Source organism: Felis catus, chromosome D1 (genome assembly GCF_018350175.1).
Source record: "Felis catus isolate Fca126 chromosome D1, F.catus_Fca126_mat1.0, whole genome shotgun sequence".
Taxonomy (NCBI): domain Eukaryota; kingdom Metazoa; phylum Chordata; class Mammalia; order Carnivora; family Felidae; genus Felis; species Felis catus.
In genome coordinates, this window is record NC_058377.1 from 89024913 (window position 1) to 89048764 (window position 23852).

At 46.3% G+C, this 23852-nt stretch overlaps 1 protein-coding gene across 1 annotated transcript in view; it reads right to left on the reverse strand.

The window, feature by feature from the left end:
- Positions 1-978: 978 nt before the first annotated feature.
- SLC1A2 (solute carrier family 1 member 2) overlaps positions 979-23852 on the reverse strand; it is a gene marked incomplete at its 5' end in the record, with an annotated part of 50065 nt that continues 27191 nt past the window's right edge. The window contains 4 exon segments of the mRNA NM_001009334.1: positions 979-1080; positions 5034-5265; positions 17827-17961; positions 22742-22936. Coding sequence (NP_001009334.1) covers positions 1009-1080; positions 5034-5265; positions 17827-17961; positions 22742-22936 — 634 coding nt within the window.

Genomic DNA, 23852 nt, shown 5'->3' on the forward strand with positions numbered 1-23852 from the left:
AATTGGGGGATTAAAAATGCCTTTTTTTTTTTTTTGGTTAGAAACCCAAACAAGTATTTGAGGGCTGAAGCAAAGAAAGGAAAGCATAAACCAAATAATCTCACTTGATTTCACTATGTCAGGTGAATGCAAACCAAACCCAGACAAATTGGATTATTTGAATCTGGTTCAAGTCTGTGTTGGCTGTGCTCTCTTACTTTTGTCAATATATACAGCGGCTACGTGCAAATTACATCCTAATCCGTTATCAAGTTTGGAGCAAATTATGAAACATACTTTGAAATGTCAATAACTATTGCCACAGACTAGGTAAGGGTGGAGCAGAAACTCAGCGGGTTCCGTGATCAATTGTCACGAGGAGCACAGTGCCCACTAGAATTTTCTATGAAATACTTCGTTTCAAGAGTGTGTGTGTGTATATATATATATATATATATATATATATATATATATAAGCTAGATCATCAGAGTTCCCTAAGGCAGGTATTCGCTTTTAATCAACACATGGGCAAACTCTACAAGACATTTCGAGAGAATTAACTTCTAGAGGCTTCTAACAGAATCTCTTGCGCGTAATGAAGTGGAAGCATGAAAAACACTTGACGGGATCACACGCTGAGTGTCTGCTCGTCATCCCAAATCCCCGGAGTGCACCACATTGCTTTAGTCGTATCCCCCGGGGAAAAGAGCGCCCACGGCTCTGCATTTAGAGAGAAAAGGGAAGCCGGCAAGAATGCGCGTTCAGTTCCAACTGGTTCCTCCAGCAGCATCCATCCAAACAATAACACGGGTGAGAAAACGAGACGGCTACGAAGCATGACTTGGCAAACACACAGCACCGTGCCTATCACTGACTCACAACAGATCCTCGAAGCCTCGGCTAACGGATTAAGTAAACACAGAAATAAATGCATCTTTTTTTCTTTTTAAAGAAAGCTTGTTTTGAACTCTCTTTTACCATAAGATAAGCTGGGGAGTTTATTCAAGAATTGGCTGAGAGTCATATCCTCATTTTTCACGCTTCCAAGGCTCTTCCTCAACACCGCCGTCGGCTGACTTTCCGTTGGCTGCCAGAGTTACCTGAAAATAATCACCATCAGCATCCAGCTTACAGGCCACGAACCAGAAAACCACCCCGTGGGTTATGTGGAGAAGCACGAGATCCGAGTTACACTACCTGACTTACGTGTTGGTTTCAAATCTGGTCCTTTCCCAATTGATTTTGAGCCCGTCTTGCTTTTCGACACTGATTTGTAAATGGTGAAAAGTACATATTTGCCTTGGGGAGTACAGAGGAACTGGAGAGAGTCTGCAATTTGGGGCATGAGTTCTACTAATGCTTTCAGGGTGGCGGGGGCGTCTAGCTACACATAGACCCATCAGAGAATAATGCAGCCCTTAACAAACAGTGCCCTGGTGCTACTCCATACAACCAGAGAAAAATCCAGAACTAGACAGCTAGTTCTACTCATGCACAGCTAGTGAAGGGTTCAGCTGCCATGAGGCCAGGTGGAGTTTATACACGTCCAGTTTCGAAATCGGAAATCATGACGGCGTGGATACCAGGTAGGCTATCCAGGCTTTAAAAATCGAGAAGAAAAGGGGAATTAAAAGCCAGACGTCCAAATTATTTCCAAATTATTCCCATGCAGGCATTTAACAATCAAGTATAACCACCAGAGTGTCTCTATTATGCTTCCCTGGCTCGAAGCGAACTGAACCCTCACACAGCGTGGGAGGTATTCCCCTCCACTTCTAAATCATTTTCCTAGCTTACCTTCCATCTGTCTGTCCTCAACGTCATGTGCAAACTTAAACCCACGACTGATATTCCACATAATGGAGAGACTGGATTTATGGAAGCATTAGGATATGGAGACATGACAAACGCAGCAATGTTTGAAAGAAATCGGATCTTCTTAACCCGAGAGGCAGCGAAACGCATGCGTTAGGAACACACACTACCATGCTAGGAACAGAACACAAGTGCCCTTCACAAACCGAGCGAATGAAAACAGAAGCCATTCGTTTCTCCACCCCCCCAGTGGGTGCCCATAGTTTTCTAGAAAGACCATGCAACAAGCCATGACCACCCCACATGCAGTTATTCTGATGACAATTAAAAAGCTCTCACGTAACTTCCAACTACAAGGACAAGGCAAGAGTTTGAAAACAGCAGACACCAACATGACGTAGCAACGCTCGAAGTGGTTAACATTTTGACCAGAGCTCCAGCAAATTTGTTTCCCCTTCAGTGAACTCTCAGGAAAGACTGCCAGGAACAAACTGTCTGCCTGGAGAAAGCTGCCTGTTCGCTCTGACCTTGAATGTGCCTATTTGGCTTTCCGTGATGAACCAGATCAATAGCTGTACAAAAGTATAAATCATGCTGTGCGGCCTTTGGAACACCAGGCCTCACTGGGGGGTGTGCCCTGCTGTGGCCGTCACTGTTGTTGAATACTGGGGCCTGTGTTTCGAAAGTGGCCGGGACAGCCCCTTTTTTGGCATTTCTCTTTCTGAGCCGGTTCAAGGAAGCCAGGACTCTAACTCCCCGGTCCATCCCACCCTGCTCTGCTCCAACCACCTGGGTAATAGAAAAGCAGGAAGGGGAGGGGGCTGACAGGAAGCATTGACGTCTCCCATCTTGGTTTTTAAAACAGTGAGACGGAGAATGGACCAGAAGGAAGTTCAAAGGCAGGAATAAATGTGACTCAGATATTCCGGGAGAGTGTGCAAATTCATCTTGATGGCTCTGGCTGCCTCCTCTCGTGCATCAGTGGCAACTCAGTTTTGTTGGTCTAGGTGGGAAGAGGTGTTCGCCTCACCTGGTGAAGGCTGAGGCCAACTAACCTTTGGTGAGCCGAACCCAATGACTTCACTAAAAAATCCAAATGGCCAGATAGTTATTAAACCAACATGGCCATTCGGTATGTCCCTGACCCGCCCAGTGTCCTTTCGACCATGTAAATGCTAATTCACCAAGTTTGCAGGTGGTTGGGTAGGCAGTCAGTTATAGAGACAGACTAAGCCAGTATCTCTACAGAACTGGCCAGCAACAAGGTTGTCTGAAACAAAGCACAGGGTCAAGATGCTAAAAGGATACATACAACAAATATTTATAGAGCGCCTACTGCATGCCAGGTACTGCTTTAGGTGTTGGGATACAGCAGTGATAAATGCGGAAACAGGGTCTCTCCTCATGGGCTTGCTTCCTAGTGATAGGGACAGTTCACAGATCTCTTCCTTTAGGGGGCTTGAGTTGCTCTTGCTCTAAGAACATAGCAAACTTCTCCTAATGTCCTTTAAGAAAAAGAACCCAGGAAGTCTGAAATCTAAATGTATCTCCATATCTACATACCATCTTTTTCAAAACATGTCCTTCTAACACTATTAGGAAGCCTCTTGAGAAGCTCCAAAAGAGCCACACCACAGGCCATTAGTCACTATGATTCTTCTTACATATAATTGCAAAATGTAAAAACATATGGTGATTTCATTTTATTTCATGCTATTCTTTTTCCTTGTATGGCAGTAACTTGGAATCAACCCTCCTCTTTCCTACAAAGTTGCACATTCGCTTTTCCGTCCTCCCATTGCCTATTTCAGGGCTTTGCAGATAATGGGCACTCAATAAATATCTGATGAATGATCAAAATATAGGAGGTCACAGGAATGAGATGCTTCACTAAACCCCACAAGGCACACAATAAATACTTGTTAAGTAGAGCACAGAGCCATTTCATGAGAATGTGGACCCTGGTTGACCCAAATTTTGACGGGGAATAATCCAGCACATTCATCTAGACGTGGGAAGAGCTAACTTCCTAGGAGAATGGAATATGCGCTTTAGATACATCTGAATTTCGAATAATTTGAATCATTTTCACTGAGTCAATTAGTTTTTGCAGCTGCTCTTGATGGCTAAGTCCTTCCTTAATTTGTACCAGAGCCTTGGTTCACCCACACGTGTACCCGGTAGACAGGGGATGAGCAAAAGACTACTGCTGGCCCATTAGACTTCTGGACCTATGTTACAATCCAGTAAAGAGAATCACTTCTGTGTCACCCTTATTTGCCTGGCAGAGGCCATGTGTATGTTTGGAATGACCCAGAAGTAACCCAGGGAGAAATGAACGATTAAATAAGATCCCGTCAGCAGGAATCAAAAGAATATCAGAAACCTGTACTGGGTGCCGATTGCCTTCAGATGCTACTTGGAACCATTTGGGCAACCCAACTCCCGGAGTTGACTCTGCTCACCTGCCAGGGTTTCTCCAAGTTTGCTTCACTCTGGTCATGACACTCTGTCTTTGACAATGTCAAGTTAGTTACAATGAAGGCTAGACAGAGCCCATCAAGCTTGAAGACTTAGTACCCAGCAGCTTCGAAAAGAGTCCAGAACATCCATGCTTCAAGAAAGATGGTGCCACCACTGTGTGAAATGTAGTGGCTATGGGATAATTGTCCTGAGGGATAGAGATCCTTTACTTGAAACAGCTTCCCCATTCTTGGAGCACAGTGACTGCAAGGTCAAAACTCACCTTCCCACAAAAATAATTAAGAGAAAGATAGTTGCGCAAAGTCGTGTGGGCACATTTTTGACCAGCATGTAATATACAGCAAGTAGGAATACTTGTGCTACATGTATTGAGTGATTCGGGGTATTTCTCTTAGTGTTTCATTCAAGGAATAGAATATTTGAAATCCAACAAAGCCTTAAGAACCACAAATTCTTCGGCAAAATGTTCAAGAAAACCAATCAAATTTGTGGAGTGGGTGGAAAGGGGGGGTTGGTCAAAATGATTGTTTTACATCACATGGACGAAACAAGCAACCGATTGGCTCTTTGACTGTTAGATCTGCCACGTTAGACACAGAGTTAGATGATCTGGGACTCATAGAAGCTTGGGTTACATGATTCTTCAGAAAAATAAATGTGACAATAATACATGCAGGACTTTTGGTGCTTGTCTTAGGAAACTGAGCATGCACTATTATATACAGGTCTCAATATCCATGAACGGGAAAGGTACCTTGCACTCATCTACTATGACAGAGTTGTGTGCAGCATAGACACATTGATTAGAGTTGCTTTCCCTATGGTTCTTCATGTCATCATAAATGGACTGAGTCTTGGTCATTTCAATATCTTCATGCACTCGATGCTGGGAGTCAATAGTATCCAGCTCAGACTTGGAGAGGTGATAGACAATCCCAGCCCCAAAGGAGTCACCCACAACATTGACTGAAGTCCTCATCCTGTCCCTGGGAACAAAGAACAAGAATGTTTAGTGAAGAAGCAGTGACATGGTGGTTGAGAGGCCAAGGCCTAGAACCCGGGGTTGAGTTCTGGCTCTACTTTTCCCTTTGCCTGATCTGGGGCAAGTTACTTAATCTTTATGAGCCTTGATTTCCTTGTTGGTCAACCGGAGAGAGCAATCATATCTGTCTCATAAACTTGTGTGACAATCAAATGAGATCATGGACGTAAAGGCCTTAGCAAAACGTCTGATGGATGGTAGAAACCCAATAAACAACAGCAAAGAGAAAGGAGAGAAGGAAGAATTGGAAGACAATAATTCTCAGATCTCGGAATTAGCACCCAAAGCTCCAGACACTGTTAGCTGTGTCCTCTTGATTTCCACTGTTCTTCAAGGACCCAGATCACATCCACTTATTTTGCTTATTAATCCTACCTGTGAATTCTCCCATGATAGAAAATTCATCTCTTCGTAAGGATTGAAATTAACATTGCCTTTCCCTCTGCACCTCAGTCTCCCACCGACACATACATATACACAGGCACAGGCACAGCTGATGGGTGAGAAACCTGGCCACAATTTTCTCCCTGACCAATAAGCACAGTGACTCTGTGTCCTGGAAAAACCAAAATACGTTGTCTTGCTCTCTCTGTTAACCAAAAAAAAAAAAAATTTAAATCTTCCAGAGTGCCTCTTGAATCAGGAAGTGTTAAGAAAAACCTTCCCTCCAATCTTGTTTCCCAAGTTCTGATTTAAAAAAAAAAAAAAAAAAAAGCAGGATGGCCCAGAACCTTCCCTCTCAGAACGTCAGCACCAGGAAAACTAAGTTCTTAAGAGTAAGTGGTGTTCTGTCGTCCACTAGTTCAGATTGGTGTGAAAAGTCCTTCTAACCATGTTTATGAGATACTCAAAGTCTGAAAGAGAAGGGTGCTGGAAACTTTTTTAAAAAGAATTTAAGCAAAAATGCTGCTAAAATCTCTGTCCAGGACACTCTAGCCTTTAATTCAAAAAATATGCATAAGGACACCAGAATCAGTTCAAGGCAAAGTGAAAGTCTTAATTGGTTCTTAGAACAAAGGCCTATCCATCCAATCTATTTCTCATTAGAGAAGAAGAATGACGCTGCACCAAGAGGACTGGCTTCCTCGAAAGGAGCTTGTGAGCAGCTATCCTCTGGGTTCAAGTGGGAAGATCTTGCCCATACAAAAGTCAAGATCAGACCCTGACATCAGCTCTCAGGGGCATCTCTCCATCTAAGAATGCTCTTCTCTTCCTTTCCACTTTGGAGAATCTGCCGCAGGGTGGTAAAATCTATACATGAACAAAGACTGGGTCTTTAAGTCATCCACAAAATTAGGCATCTGAGGCAGAGACAGGGTATGAGAAGGCATACATAATGATGATTAAGAAAAACTATGGGCTCTGGAGACAGCCCGACTTGGATTCAGATGCCACTTTTTTCTTTTACTTGTTGGACAACCCTGACCCTAGTTAACCTTTGTGACCCTTAGTTGCATTAACTATAAAATGGAAATAATAAAAATATCTACCACCTGGGGTTGAAGATTAAATAAGATAGCAATATGCTTAGTACAGTTCCAGACATTTAGCAAGGATTCACAAAACATTAGTTATTACATGAGGTGTACTTTAAATATTACCGTTATTCTTATGAAGTTAATTTAAACATATTTTTGGCAGCTCCTAGGTAGAACATCCAAACGTGCCTAGTTAAGCTACTATCTCCCCCTGAAAACATCCATAAACATTTGCGGGACATTTCCCATGGTAGCACTCCCAACCAACCAGCTGAGTTATTTGCCCATCATTTAGCTGTGGCCTACTCTGTTGCTTTTCAACTTTACTTTCAATCCCTCCTGGTGTGTGTTCTGAGTCACGCACCCAACATCCTTGGCCAATGGTTAAATTCCAAAGAGCGCTAAAGACGCCAAGAAGAATCCACTGGGTACTCTTTTGTATCACGGCCCAGGAGAATCTACATCATTTTCAAGTAGAAGGACCAAAGGTGATGGTGGGGTGATGATGATGGGGCTGATATATTACATTTAATATGTAGAAGGATATGCTTTCCAGATATTACCTTGTTTAATCCTCACTACAATGCTATAAGAAGTACTGTTATCCACACTGAGGAAATTGAAACACAGGGGTTTGGAGAGATTAAATGGCTTCCCAAAGTCACACATCCTAGTGAAGTCATAGAACCGAAAAATTTGAGCACAGGACGTGTGCCTCCAGGATGCACTGTCTGCCACATGATGCAAAGCACCTGCGAGCCAGAAAGCTCTGAATCTGAACCTAGTTCAGCCACTTACTAGCCGCGTAACCGGGGTGACTTCCTCTACCAGAATTTTTCTCAGGCAGGCAAAATACCTATTTTATAGCATTTCAAGAAGACAAAACCAGTTCCTGATCCACAGTTGATATTCATTAAATTCTGGTTCCTTCCCCTTTAGGGAACAGCCATCATTCATACCCCCATTTTATGGGCAAAAGCACAAGACACTGTCCTCAAGGGCTAATGACTTTTTAAGTTTAATAAATCCATTGCCACTCAAATGGATGATACAAGTTTACAAACTCTTGTTTCTTCAACTCTTGACTTTCTCTGATACCAAATCTCTACTCTCCAAAGAAGCCACTGAACCAAATTTTTTGACTAGGATATCTGTTCCATACTCTCAAATTTCTTTTTACTTTTTTATTTTTTATTTTTTTTTATGGTTTATTTATTTTTGAGACAGAGACAGAACATGAGTGGGGGAAAGGCAGAGAGAGAAGGAGACACAGAATCCGGAGCGGGCTCCAGCCTCTGAGCTGTCAGCACAGAACCCAACGCAGGGCTTGAACCCACAAACTCCGAGACCATGACCTGAGCCATACAGGCACCCGTGTCAGGTCTCCTTGAGTTTGAAAATGAACCTGGCCAGAGGAAATAGCTATCAGGCCAGGAATGAATGGAAGACAGAACTGGGCAGAATCAAAGCATGCTGATGTTCGACACCAAAATCAAGAAGGAAAGGGCCCTGGCCTTAGGGCTGGAAGCTCAACCCAGATCTTCTGACTCTCTTACCTTGAGCAAATCACCTCTCACCTGACCATGAAATATGGAATGGAGCTAATCCGAACCTCACAGAAGATTATGAGGGTTAAATAAAATGGGAAATATTTGGAATGCCATAACTACTCATTAAAGACTGCAGGAGCCCAAGAGCATCAAAATGGCTACACAGAAATAAGAAGACAACACAGACTCTAATACTTGCTGAGTTCTTTGTTAGCTCATTCATTCATTCATTCATTCAACAGGCGTACAATGAGCATCTTTGTGCAGGGCACTATGTCAAGTGTCCTGGCAACGAAGAACAAGAAATGGCTCTTCCTATGCTCCCTCTTCCTCCAAGAACCCACGCTCTCTTTACGGGCGCTATGGGGTTTAGTAGGTAGGACATTTTATCTACACTTGGACCCCTGCAAAAGCTTGAGTAGAAGTGTGCCAAGTTTGGACCCGTGGATAAGTCTGAGAAAACGAGCTAGAGAGAAGAAATCGATAATGTGAAATCGAGGAGAGAGAAGCACGCAAGACCACTCAGGAGGCAAATGAATGTAATGAGAGGCAGAAGGGAAGAACTGACCAAATCATGTATGGCCTCATCAGCCAAGTTCAGGAGGTCAGGGCTTTGTCCCAAGTGTCACGAGGAGCCACTGAGGAGCAGCAAGGGCACGCTTGCTCCCGTACGAAGACTGGTCTGAGGAAGGGCAAGGCTGAAAGAGCAAAACCCACTTGGTGAAGATGTGATGGAAGATGATGAGACAGAATTACAGGACTTGAGGACTGATTGGTCATAGAGAATAAACAAGAAAAGAGTCAAGGATTCCTCTCCGGTATCGGGTTTGGGCAGCTGGCGTTGATATGTCCACTGGCAACCAGGAGACCGTACCACCATGTGTAGGGGACATGACGGGTCGGGGTGAGAAAGGTTCTCGTGTCAGCTTGAACATACTGGGGCTGAGGGTTGGGACCCAGCGAAGGAGAGATGTGCCACAAATGGTTGGGAATCTGGACTAAAGATCAGGACCGACAACTGGGCTGCAGGTAGTGAATTAGGCGGCGACACCTAAAGAGGCCATGGGGAGATGCCACAGGCGTTTTTGGTTCATTCTTGGAGAGAATGCAGAGTGGCAAGAAAAGACAGTCTTATCTAGAACCCTGAGAGTGACCAACACTTAAGGAGTGGGCAAAGGAATAAGAGTCCGCCAAGGTGGAAGAAAACTTAGAAGAGTTTGAGGGAAGCCTGTTGCAAAAGTAAGGGTGTGATGGACAATTCCAATGACTGCCTGGAGATCAGGTAAGAGAAGAAAAAGAAGCGCCCCTTGGTTTTAGCAACAAAGAGGCCATCACTGCCAGGGCAGTTGCAAGCCAGAGGCAGAGACAGAAGCCAGCTCGCCACGGGTAGAAAAGTGAATGAGAACTGAGTGAGTAGTGATATTATTTATAATCGTCTTATTCAAGACGATTGACTGAGAAGGTAAAGAGAGCGAGGGGAAGATGGTGGGAGACGGGAGATAGGATTTTTTTGGTTTGCCATTGAGGCCACCGGGGGGATGTCTGACCAACTCTGGGGAAGTCCAAGTGTGGCCAAAAACGGGATATGGGAGTTTATGGTTCACATATGGAAAATTTCTCCACAGGCAAATGCTTTCATTTTGCCTCACAACCAGCCTTGACTGTTCAGGAAACCCTGCTGACCTCAGGAGCTTCAAGCCTACTTGGTAAAAAGAATTTCAGAGTGCCTGATGCTGTCCTTGAGTCTGGACACTCTGTGTCAGACCTGTGAAAAGGGGACAGAGGGGAGATCCGAACTCGCGTGCCTGGGTGGCTCGGTCGGTTGAGCGTCCGACTTCGGCTCAGGTCATGATCTCACAGTCTGTGAGTTTGAGCCCCACATCGGGCTCTGTGCTGATGGCTGAGCCTGGAGCCTGCTTCAGATTCTGTGTCTCCCTCTCTCTCTGCCCCTCCCCTGCTCATGCTCTATGTCTCTCTGTCTCAAAAATAAATAAAAACATTAAGGAAAAAAAAATTAAAAAAAAAACAAATCCTCTGGCAGGAAGGTGTTAGAATTGTCTGCAAGTCCTGGTTCTCACAGAATAACAGAGCCAAGGGAGCAGGGTTACTCAGGGTCATCTGGGTCTTTGAATTGGGCTGAACCATACGAAGTTGCCGCTTCTACAAGTTCCCAAAGGCCACATATTGGCAATTTCATGTGACTCAACTTAACATTCACCGGAAACAAACCATCATGTCTGCCTCTCAGAATGCAGGGTGCACAGTAATGGCGGAGGGGCCGCCCGAGGCCCCAGGCCTGAGAAGGCTGGCACAATCCTAAACATCCAGGGGCTAAAGCCACATGGGGTTGAGAAGGGAAGGAGGGCCTACGGAAGCATTGGTTAAGAGTGTGAACTCTGGATGGGAGCCCTGATTGCAATCCTGGCTAGGCAGGCCAAGTCTCTTAGCTTCTCCTGCTCATTTGTAAAATATGGAAAGTAATCCCTCCTTCCAAGCTTGTTGAGAAGATAGTAACTGTTAATGTGTCCTGAGTGCTTGTCATCAAGAGGACCTCAGCCAAACTCTGCATCTAAAACGTCTGACACCAACCCAGTGCTCAGCCGTTGGCCCATCCCCCTCTTCCTTCTTCCCCTCCTACTCCTCATCTTCTCAGTCCCAGTGAAAAGGGGAGTAGACCACTTCCTCTTTTGTTCTTCCACCAAGTCTTGTGCATTCCTCTTTTTGCACTTAGCACACTCAGGTTGGGATTTTTTTTGACCACATCTGTCCCCATTACTAGATGATAAGCTCTTTGAGCGCGGACACCATGTTGTATCTATTTGTGATATGGGCAGGGTGGGGGAACCCGGTGGGCGGGTGCGTTGAAGGAGGGGTGGGGAGGGGCTGTTAAAGAGAGCAGGTTAACTCTAGAAAGAGGACTGTCTTTTGTTCAGCAAATGTCTGGTTGGGTGTCTTGGAGGTGAAAAGTTAGGGCAAGGGCAAGATGGAGAGAGAGGAGGAGGGAGAGACAGAGCCCAAATTACCTTGCCTACAAAAACAAGACACGTGTCCTGAGCGCCGGGGGCAAACACGGGGAGGCCCAGCAACACAGGGAGAGATTGGGACCAAAGGGAAAAACTGGGCAGGGACAGGTCCCTAGAAGGGGGTGGCAGGCACTAAAGGATTTATTTTTTATTTTTTATTTTTTTAAGTTTATTTATTTTGAGAGGGTTGGAAGGGCACGGAGAGAGGGAGAGAGAGAGAGAGAAGATCCCAAGAGAATCCTGACACGGGGCTTGAACTCACCAACCGTGAGATCACAACCTGAGCCGAAATCAAGAGTCAGACACTTGACCAACTGAGCCGCCCAAGCGCCCCAAGGATTTACTTTTTAAGGAGAAAAGGTGCCTAACACTCAATGTTTGCTTCCGTGCTCCCTGAAATTATTCACACTGATTATTACTTCAGGGAAACAAAACTCAAGATTCAATTGCAAATATAGGGAGATTTTGTCTTTTTCATCTTATAACTCTCCTGAGCTCTGCCCCTCCCCTTTGTTTTTCCGTGAACGCATATTTCTTTTGTGATGCATTGAAGAATGATTCTTGCTGCGCAGAACTGTAGCCCCACCCCCACCCCACCCCCAAACTGCAATCTCGCTGCTTCCAGTCAGGGACGCGTTGGCAGGGGAGGGAAGGACTCAGGGGGAAAGAGTGACATCCCAGCTGGCGTTGACATCACTGGAGGTCAGGAAAGTTGTAGAAAAGAACTCTGGTGGGAGCAGGGAGTCGCGGCACAAGACTTCAACAATAAACTCCCAGCATCTTCAGAGATGTGATAGATGGAGGGACTGGTCTTCTCTTCCACCAGATATGAAGTGGGGTTTCGATCACACATAGCTGCACGGGTGTGTCTTAAAGAAGAGAACGAGACCCCAGATTGGCGGGCCTGGACCCCCAAGGGACAGCCAGATCACCTGGGTTTGAATCCCAGTTCAGTCCCTCGATATCCACTACATTGGGATACATTACTTTTCTCTGAGCCTCAGTCTCCTCAACTGTAAAACGGGGATAATACTATGAACCGGTCTCATCATTGGGGGCACCTTTGAAACAGGTCCCTGTAAAGTGCTTAGAACACTGCCTGATATTTCAGGAGCACTTGCTAGGTATTAGCTATGAGTATCCCGAGTCCTTTCCATCTGTTCTCGTCGGCTGGACGCGTGAACTGTCAACTGGTATTCAAAAACCGTAGCGGTGCTTAGATACCCACAGTCAGGGACTCCTACTCCCCCTTCCGCGTCTCCAGTCTCTGGTTTCTGGAAGTGAGGTCCCTGGCCTGCATCACCTGGGAACTTGTTGGCAATGTCAATTCTTGGTCCCCACCCCAGACCTCCTGAATCTCCAGGGGGGTTGGGTGTGTGCTCAGGTTTGAGAATCCCTGCTCTATTCCCTCCAGGGAGGGATGTTAACGGGGAGCCTCAGAGCGCACCCCTCCACACACACCCCCGCCAAAGGGTGGAGGCCCTTAAGGTCTTCCTAGTAAGTTCACCTCTATCCCTCAGCTAGTAAATGTGTCCCCAGAAAAGACCTCCCCAGCAGTCTCATGTGATAAATGAGCCGCAGACCCACTTGGGTTTTCACTTTATTTTGGCTTCCCTTTGGCCACCTGTGGCCAGACCCAGTTATTTACGACCTCTTCCTGGGACTGGCTCCCAGTTTTCACTCCATCCTGCTTCCTTCAGAGAGAGAGAGGGGTGTCAGCGAGGTCTCTTATAAATATCAGTGGAGGATTCCCGACACAAAGGGCTTCTTGGCCCCAGGGGAAGGTTCTGGTTTTACCAGCCCCGCCCATCCGGTGTTTGAGGACTCCCGGCATTTTTCAGGGCCCAGAATCTTGGTTTTCACCATGACATTTACAGAGCAGCTAAGCCTGCCCACTGAAAAGCATCCAGGGCTTGGCGGGCAGCAAGGAGGCTCCAGCAGCCTCCAGTAAGATCTCCAGCAGCTGGCAAACACTGTCGGACATTAAATGTCACTGCGGGCTTTGTTTGGTTTTAAATTGAAAAATTGCTAGAGTTATGAGAGCTTACAAGCTTTGCCCGGCGAGAATAATAAATCCCCTCACCTTTTCCTTTTCTCTGCTTTTCCCCCCACACACTATTTTACTAGGGAACGGCCAGCCTCCCCCACACCTCTGTCTCAACCCTCCCCCCTACCCCATTCACACTGTAATGGGCCCCCAACAGCCACGGAGCCCATGACCAAGAGCATGTTTCCAGAACTCCACTTGCTGGCGAGAAAGAATGTACCACCATTACTAATTCAAAGCAGATCTGACCTAGCTACAGACCCCTACGCACATTTTCCCAGGATCCTCTATCCTCCGTTTTTTTTCTTCTCTTCTTAAAAGGAACGTTCTGGCTTATTTGTGTACAAACATCCATCACCAGCAGAATCCTAGTCCGGGTCTTAACACCAGAAGGGCACTCAAGGGCATTGGGTCTAGGCTCCGCTTTTAAGCCGACAAGTTCCCATTCCCATTGTCCACGTGACACAGGGGAAGTCCAGAGAGTAGCTTGTGCGAAGTCCTCCAGAGAATAAGCACAGAGCTCAGATCTGGGGCTCCCGCCCCTTTGCTTTCCTGTCTCCAGTTACATGCCCCTCGCACCCCCCACCCCCACCCCCTGCACCTGAGATCAGACCCCAGAACCAGAGAACAGCTCTTCATGTCTTCCTTCCTTCCCACTGCCAGCCTGGGGTCGAGTTTTCTCATATATGGTTTCAGCAATATAGGTAATCCAAATGTATCGTCATTCTTGGGTTCGGCCAACTCCCTTCAGCTGGCATGATTCCACCATGGAGTTAGGACGCCCTGCTCTCCGTGCAAGTACGCACATGAGAGCGCTGGTGTGGGGTGATCGGGGAGGACCCAGCCCTCCGATTCCATTCGCTGGCATTTAGGTCAGAAGTGGGCAGGGTCTTGGATGTTTCATGAAATGACTCTCATCCAACAGGCTTGGAAGCAAACGACTGCCAAGAAGACCAGGGCCCACAATGGTCTCAGAGTAGCTGAGACCTTGATTGTACCCCATTTGTCCCCACTTAGGCATTTTCTGCTCTTTTGTTCTAATCTTGAGAGGAGGAAAAAACAGGTCAAATGGAAAATTCCCTTTTATTATGTAAAATCGGAGGTGACCCTAATAGGTCTGTCTTCCCTAACCTTTCCTTGGGCCTCTTTGCTTCTGCCCATTGCTAGATCTCCTTGGTTCTAAGTATGAAGTTGTGTCAGGTGGGACGTAGCTCTCCAGTGCTGTAGGCAAGACACTTAACCCTTTCTGATTCCTGGTTTACTCGTCTGTGAAACAGCCCTTAGGGCTCTCTAGGAATTAATCGCCAACAGATGCAAAGAACATGGCGGTCTCCGCCAAGTATCATCTCCTTTTCTGCATCTCCTGATGATATTACTGCATTTGTTTTTCACTCAAAGTAAGGAATTTACATTAGAATGAGGGGAGGCAGCCTCTATAATGACAATTTTTTGAAAAGATAAACCTCTAATGGTGAAATCCAAGCCTCCGAAACAAACCCAAGAAGAGGCTAGGCAACGTAGTCACAGCAGGTAAGGTAGCCCGATGATACACGGGTTCAGGAGGTTCAAGGAACAAAGGGTCAGAGGACCTAGTAAGCAAAAGTCACAGGGGAAGCAGATTTAATTTTAATAGCTTCCTCTGTCTTTCTTCCTGTGTGGAAAGGCCCCTACACGCAACAAGTCTGTGGTTAAACTGAGCACACATTTATTGAGCTCCTACTGACCCTAAACTATTGAAAATGCCTTCATTTCCCCCTTGTCCTCCCCCACTGAAGCCTACCCCACTCCTTCGCCCCCTTCATCCCATCCCCTCCCAATGCTTCCACCCACACACCACCACTGAGTCGCAGCGGCCATGACTGTGTGGTCTGAACTGACGTCCTGAGAAAGGCTCCCCTCGGGGCCTTCACAGGCGCCGAGAATAACCAAGCTAGCGGGGACGACCCCACCCCACCCCCTAAGAGACACTGGCAGAGACAGATACGAGGCTATTTCGCTTACTCGTCACCTTCCCACTGAAGGTATTTCCAGAGCATATCTCCGGTGATGAAAGAGCCAGTCAGGAAGATCCACGACCTTCCTCGCAGCCCTCCCTGAGGTGAACAGATCACCTCCAGGGAGCCACTTCTCCATTCTCGCCTAAACCTTAACAGCAGACAAGTTCTACGGAGAGGCCAGTCTCCCTCCTAGCTTCCCAGATGTCCTTCCTTTCAGCCACGTGCACATTTTTCTCTTTGGAAGGGTGAATGAAGGGGGAAGGAACTGTGGTTTTAGCATGTGGGAAACTCGAGTCCATTAAAGATGGCTCCTGGCTCCTAAAATCTATGCTGACAGATGTCAGAAACATTGTCACTGCCATGTGGAACAGTTTTTAAAAGTGTGTGGGCACTTTGGCCTTGGACCTCTGCATCAGCACTTGTCACTCTGCACTGACACCAAACCCAACAGCATTCCCCAGTCCCTGTCCCTTAGCTCCAAGACTGGACATGAGGCATCAGTGTGTACTCCATAGAACATTGAGAGGCTGAGTGGGCTCTTAGCAAGATCGACTCCCATCTCCCTACTGGGGACCTTCTGGCCAGACATGCCCACCGTTGTGAATGGGCAGTGAGTGTCCTACGTTTGGAAAATGCCCTTCACGGATAAACACACTGGGAAAGGTAGCTAGGCCACGCGTACACAGTCAAGTTCAAATTTCTCTGCATGGCCGTACATGGTATCCATTTTTTGCCCCACTGTTCACCAATCCCTGCCTCCCACTCTGTGCTCCACCAATGCCACATCACTCCTAGGTCCCCACACTGCTGGCTGCCTCAGTGCCTTTGCACATGCCCTTGATTGGAAGGTCTTGTTTCTTTCTCTACCTACATCCCCCTACCAGTTATGATTCAGCTCAGCTATCACTACTTTGGAAGCTTGACTAGAGCCACGATGAAGAATGTGGTGGCCTCCCAAACCCAGCCAACCTAGAGTCAAATCTCTGTTCACTCTCACTCCCCACACCTCAGTTTTCCTCATCTATACAACAAGAGTGATAATACCAAAACTTCAAGGTTAGAGAGCATAAGATATAAAGTGCCTGGTGCAGTGGCTGACATACAGTACCCATGCAAATTCAGTCGCCATTTTCGTTATTTCCTGATTCGTCCACTCTAGACTAGGATGGGTGCCTCTTTCTATCACTAGCCTTTCATTTTATTTTTTAAGATTTCTTTTTTTACATTAAATATAATTTATTGTCAAATTGCTTTCCAATACAACACCCAGTGCTCAGCCCAACAGGTGCCCTCCTCCATGCCCATCACCCCCTTTCCCTTCTCCCCCACCCCCCATCAACCCTCAGTTCGTTCTCGGTATTTAAGCGTCTCTTATGGTTTGCCTCCCTCCCTCTTGGTAATTTTTCCCCCTCCCCTCCCCCATGGTCTTCTGTTAAGTTTCTCAGGATCCACATATGAGTGAAAACATATGATATCTGTCTTTCTCTGCCCGACTTCTCTCACTTAGCATAATACCCTCCAGTTCATCCACATTGCTGCAAAAGGCCAGATTTCATTCTTTCTCACTGCCAACTAGTATTCCATTGTATATATAAACCACATCTTCTTTATCCATTCGTCAGTTGATGGACATTTAGGCTCGTTTCAGAATTTGGCTTAGCTCTACGAGTAGGGTAATAAAATAACCAAGGTCACAACAACAGAGAGCCAGTAACAATCTCCGAAAGAACACCTCCTGAAGGGCCAGGCCCTGGACAATGTATGACCCTCCTTTAATATGGCAGTGCTCACAGGTGCAGAGCACACATCACTATCCTTTTATATCTGTGCGCTATTTTTTGATCTATTTTATTGAAGTATAATTAACATACAATACAATGTATCCATTTTAAGTGCATGGTTTGATGAGTTTTGACAAATGTAGACACCTGTGCATACCGGTGCCTACGGAACATTTCTACCACCCCTCATGATTTCCCTGTGCCCCTTCCCAGTTAGTCTCTTCACCCCCTCCAGGCCCAGGCAACCACTAAGCTCTTTCTATCGCTAGAGATTATACTGTCTTTCCTAGGGCTTCATATAAACGGGATCATACAGCATACACTCCCTCGTGTTTCTTCACTCGACATCATGGATTGAGACCCTCCGCAGGCATCAGTAGTGGGTTCCTTACTGTGATGCTTTAAACTTTGTATTATAATTTATGTGATTCCTCCACTGGACTGTGAGGCCCTCAAGGATTCCTTCTTCCTCTTTGGTTCCCAGTCAGGCTCTCCGTAAATGTTAGAGGGAAGAAGGGAGGAAAGGAGAGAGGGAGTTGTCACGGGGATTGGCTAAGACCTTGGCTGAAACCTTGCCTCCGGGAGGCAGTACTCACATCCCCAGCAGAGCCCCATCCACCAGCACTTACAGCAACCAGTCCACAGCCACCAGCAGGCTGATGTCCTCCGTTGGCAGGCCCACAGCCGTCAGGATGAGAAGCATGGTGACGAGGCCCGCGCTGGGGATACTGGCCGCACCGACGCTCGCCAGCGTGGCCGTGAGGCTGAGAGAACAGAGAAGACCAGGTCACAGGAGAAAGAGGACTTGGAAAAACCATCCCTGGCAGGCAACTTGAAGCTCCAATTTTCCCGGCAGTCATAAAGGTTCTTTTCTTTCTCAAGGAATGGAGAAATCTAGAGTACTGAGACCCAGGAATTAGGGTCTATTGGATTCTACTCAACTGTGATGGAAATTTATAAATCCATGGATCGGAGCCTTATCCTCAGCATGATAGCCAACTAGCCTAATATATCACAGGGCTCAACTAAGGTAAGCGGGGCTCTGAAGCAGGCAAGGAAATAATAAAGGACGAAAACAAATTGCCATTAATCCTCCCATGGGAACATCACTGCATTCATTTCTGCTTACGCCTTTACCTCTCCGTCAGCCCCAGAGACATCTGGACTCTGAGGCAAGAGTCTGAGGAGGCCACTGCCAATGTTAACATGAGAACTCACAATAGCAAATAGCCAGGCCCAACTGAGTGGACATGAGGGAAACAAATCAACAGATTCCAAATGACATTAAGTTTGAGACGCCTGGACATTTCACCATGGACTGGAAAATACATTATTCAAAACGAGGGCGCCAAGAAAAGATAATGAAATAACAGGAGGCTTTCTTTCTGAAGCATCTCACCACTTGCAATGCCAAGGGCACACCCAGCACCATTTTGAAGTTGTCTCTGGAGGAGGGTTTCATCTAGGGCTCGAGTGCCCTGTCTAGACACCAGGGGGTCTCTGTGGTCCAGCAAAGGGCAATAACCTGTCTCCCTTTTCTCTGGATGCCATTTACAAAAGTCGTCATTTCTAAATGGAAAGATGCTTCTGAAAATATAGACTCCCAACTTGCTTTTGTGGGTGCTGTAAAGAAAAGGAGGGGCTTTATTTGCAGTTAGATCATTCTAGACTTTCTAGAGTAGGCCTGCTAGCTCCAAACTAAGAGTTGGGCTCCCAGACCGGTTTGAAAGAGCCCAGACCATTGTTGTGACCAAGCACAGAATCCTTACAGGTCTTACAGTGGGGAGGGACCCGAATTTACCTAATCTTACATATGAGGAAAGGCCCTAGGAGGTTCCGTAGTTTACATTGGTTTTTCCATAGTGCCATCCTTCCAGATTTAGACCTGTCACCCTAGAGACACCTCCCCTAGGTGGGGTCTACAGAACCCATCTGTGCTATTCCCCTGCCCCTTCATTGCGGAGCTGGTGTTAAGGCTTCAAGAACCCCATATTCCTGGGATCCTTCTGGGTCATAGGAGGTAGTAATATTAGTGGTTATCAATGAGGATTATGGAATTAAACAACCTGGATTCAAACCCCAGCTCTTCCAATGATTAACCGCATGACTTTGAGCAACTTACTCAACCTCTTTGCGCCTTGGTTTCCTTATCTGCAGAAAAGGAGATAATAATGGTGTCTCACTCATGGGGTATCAGGAGCTAATAAATAAAAAGCACTTAGAAGAGGCCAGGCACATTGCCACCACCCAGTAAATGTGAATTATCTTATCAGGAAATCTGGGCAGGGTGAGGTCACTTTGCAATAAAAACTTCTCTAAAGCCCCAAGAGTTACAAGGTGGGAATTCTCAGCCATTTCCCTGACAAGGACAACAACACTAGGAAAGGGGGACTTCCCAAATCCCAACAGTCGTGGCCTCGGCCGTTTTATTTACAACATCAGTTGCTTCTGTTATGAGTCACTCTGACACATCCCTTTGCACTTTGGCCACACGGTCTGCCTGGTCCCTCTGGGTTGTGTGAGACGAAATCCTATAAAGAGAATTCTTCCTGGCAGTCGGTTCCCCCACACAGTCCCTCTATCCCAGTTAATACCCTCATCCTACCATGGGCAGAGTGTCTGGGTGATTCTACGTCCTGCGACCGCTTCTTGGGGCAGTGATCTCCTCTCCATCTCTCTATCCCTTTCTGCTTTTCCTGTCGTGCTACTCACTAGCCCACTTCTCTGAGGCTGGTTCTTGGATTCTGTGCAAGGTATGACACACACATTGTCACAGCAGAACTGCACAGTAACCCTGCAAAGTACATATGGTAGCATCTGCGTTCCATCTGGGCAAACCACAAATTGGATGGATGGAGAAACTTAGGGTCAAACAGGTTGACCATGGTCTGCTGGGATTGGGACACTTATCTGCTGGATTGCAATGCCATGCCAGCCCCTGAGACCCCCCCCCCCCATCCCTTCCAACACCGAAAACTCTGAATTAATCAATCCCGATCATTGGTCGCTGGTCCATTCTTCCATCTCTTAATTTTTCATCTAACAGTGTGAACTTGACAGGCCAAGAATTCAGGGACCAGAATTCATCTTGTTTGGCTTCAAAAGAAGGGCTTTGTTAGGAAGCCCTGTTTGTCTCTGAGTTTTAAAGCAAGAGAGGTTGGTGGTCTCACGTGCAATCTGTGAGAACATGATTGAGAAGCCGTGACACCCAGATCTGAAGCATGTTTTCCACTGAGTAACAACATCATGGTACTCACTACATCACTGTCACATTGTTTTTTCGTATTCTAGAAGAACTGTATTTTATTGAGCATCAGTAATAACGATAATAGTAGCTAACATTTATTGATAGGTGACTGTGTTCCAGGCACAATGCTCTCAACCCCCTAGAATGTGTGATTATTGTCCCCATCACACCAGTGAGGAAACTGAGGCTCCCCTACAGTATTGCTGTGGACTGATCGGTGTTCCCCCACCACCAAATTCGTTTGTTCAAGCCCTAATCTCCAGTGTGATGGTGTCTGAAGACACGGCCTTTTCGGGTAAGTAGATCATGAGGGCTTAGTGCTCTTATCAGAGAGACGTAAGAGAGCTTGCTCTCTCTCCATGCACCAAGGAAAGGCCAGGCAAGCAAACAGCTTGCAGTCATGCACAAGCCAAGAAGAGAGAGTCACGGGGAACTGAATTTGCCAGCACCTTCACCTTGGATTTCCCAGCCTCCAGAACTGTGAGAAATATGTATCGTTTGATGGTCTATGGTCTTGCATTATAGCAGTCTGAGCTAAGACAAGTATGGACCTTGAGGGTGGTTGTAAGGATTAGACAAATTAATATATGCACAGAGGTGTGACTTTAAGTTTATGAAGAAGCAACGTGGTCGATTGATTGATTCATTCATTCTAGACAGAGAGAAAGTTAGAGTTGGGGAGAGGGGTGGGGGGGGAGAGAAAGAGAGAGAGAGAGAGAGAGAGAGGGGGGAAGAGAGAGAATCCCAAGCAGACTCCACGCTTAGTGTGGAGCCTGACGTGGTGCTTGATCCCATGACCCTGCGATCATAACCTGAGCTGAAATCGAGAGTCAGACGCTCAACCACCTGAGTCGCCCAGGTGCCCCAGAAGCTATGTGTTGTTTTTTTAAATTTATACCCAAGTTAGTTAGCATATAGTGCAATATGATTTCAGGAGTAGAATCCAGTGATTCATCCCCTACATATCACACGCGGTGCTCATCCCAACGAGTGTCCTCCTTAACACCCATCACCCATTTAGCCCATTCCCCCAGCCATGACCCCTCCAGCGACCCTCAGTTTGTTCTCGACATTTAAGAGTCTCTTGTGTTTTGTCCCCCTCCCTGTTTTTGCTTCCCTTCCCTTACGTTCATCTGTTTTGTATCTTAAATCCCACGGACGAGTGAAGTCACAGGATAATCGTCTTTCTCTGACTAACTTCACTTAGCATAATATACTCTAGTTCTATCCATGTTGTTGTAAATGGCAAGATTTCATTCTTTTTGATAAAAGCGCTGTGTTTTCAATGTCCTCTTGGGAAGGTGTTCTTCCCGAATTTCTTTTTTTCTTTTTTAAATGTTTGTTTATTGATTTTGAGAGAGCATGAGCTGAGAAGGGGCAGAGAGACAGGGAGACAGAGAATCCCAAGCAGGCTCCATCCCAGCATGAGACCATGACCTGAGCTGAAGTCAAGAGCTGGACGCTTAACCAACTAAGTCACCCAGGTGCCCCTCTTCCTAAATGTCTTAAACAATGAATACATAGGGCAAAAAACAGATTTAGTATACTTGTTAGCTATTTGTAATAAAATGGTTGATACGCTATTGAGGAATCTCTTCCTTCCAGTATTTCATCATTTCTGCCATCACCCTCTGAAATGCTGAAGGGAATGTATTTTTTTTTTTTCAACGTTTATTTATTTTTGGGACAGAGAGAGACAGAGCATGAACAGGGGAGGGGCAGAGAGAGAGGGAGACACAGAATCGGAAACAGGCTCCAGGCTCTGAGCCATCAGCCCAGAGCCCGACGCGGGGCTCGAACTCCCGGACCGCGAGATCGCGACCTGGCTGAAGTCGGACACTTAACCGACTGCGCCACCCAGGCGCCCCTGAAGGGAACGTATTTTAACAAAAGGAAAGCTGGATCCAGAGTCAGCTGATATCGGCCCCAGTGACGGCCCTCCCGGCTCATTACTGGGGCAGCTTTGGACAAACCGCCATGCTCCTTGAAGCCTGTGCTTCCTCATCTATTAGACAGAGAAATAACTGCCTTGCAACATCACAGGACCGTGAAAAATCAAGTAATATCAAATTTCCAAAGCGATTTCGCATGCGCAGTACAAACAGAGGGCGTGAGTATGAGCCTGCTTCTTTCCTGTCACAATATTTTCCCTTTGACACAGCCAATAACTCCTCTTCTGTGTTATTTCCTTCATTCTTCCACCAGGAGAACTGAAATCCAAGTGGCCCTGTCAAATGGAGTTAGTGGGGAAGGGACGAAGGTTAAATGTTCAGTGCTTCCCCACCTGCACCCCTCACCTCACAGTCACAATCTGGCCTCCATCCAAGATAACGCCATTCATTTGGGCAATAAAGATGGCGGCCACTGCTTCATAAAGGGCTGTACCGTCCATGTTGATGGTTGCTCCAACTGGGAGGACAAATCTGGTTACACGCTTATCAATCCCCAGGTTTTCTTCCAAGCAACGGAAGGTAACAGGCAAAGTTCCCGCACTGAGGAACAAAGACAGAAAGAGAGAGACAAGAGTTTATGTCCACTTTAGAGAAACAGGACAAAACTCAAACTGGAATGCCAACCACAAAGTTTTTGTTCGTTTGTTCCACTCAGGCCATGTGACATGCAGAAAGCAGTGTTTGGAGGCAAATTAAAGACCAACTGTTCGGAGGTTCAAATTCAATCTTATTAAGATGCTCATAGGCAGCAAGCTCTTTTTGTTGTTTCTGGTTTCCAAGATCTACTCAGAGGTTCACATTCTTTTTCCTTTGATCAGTGTTTCCCTCTTGGATGAAATATTAAAGGCCATCTGACTGCCCACATTAATTGAGCTGCTAAAAAAAAAAATGTGTCAGGAACCAATCAGCTGTCAACAGTGAAATGGAATGAGGAATTTTTGAATGACCCATAATTTCATGCTAGAAACACTGTTTCCAACGATGCATGGACTGCATCCAGCCTCTGGGAATTGCCCTGAGCTAATTTTGACAATGCTGGATAAACATGTTAAGTACCATTTAGCCTGAACCTGAGCGTCTAGCAATTCCCTGGGGACCCCTATACACAATCCAACTCCCTAATACATGGTCATTGGCCAACTGTACAGTCTTTCCAACAACATAGGGCAGAAAAGCATGTGCTCCAACATGGAATGACTCCACCCCCACTCCGCCCTGGAAATTCCTGCCCGGAACTCGCCACCGCATGACCCAGCCTCATGGGCCAGAACCCCTGACATGTTCGTGTGTCTTGTAAATTAGGAGACCTGTAAGGATAAGGGTTGCTGACGGCCAAAATATTATTTCCATGTGGAGGGAGGTACATGGGAGGGTAGGTGGATTTGCTTCCAAGTTTAAGTAATATGGAAAGAAATGCAGAACGCCCATACTGCCATGCGAGTTCTTTGCGGTCCTT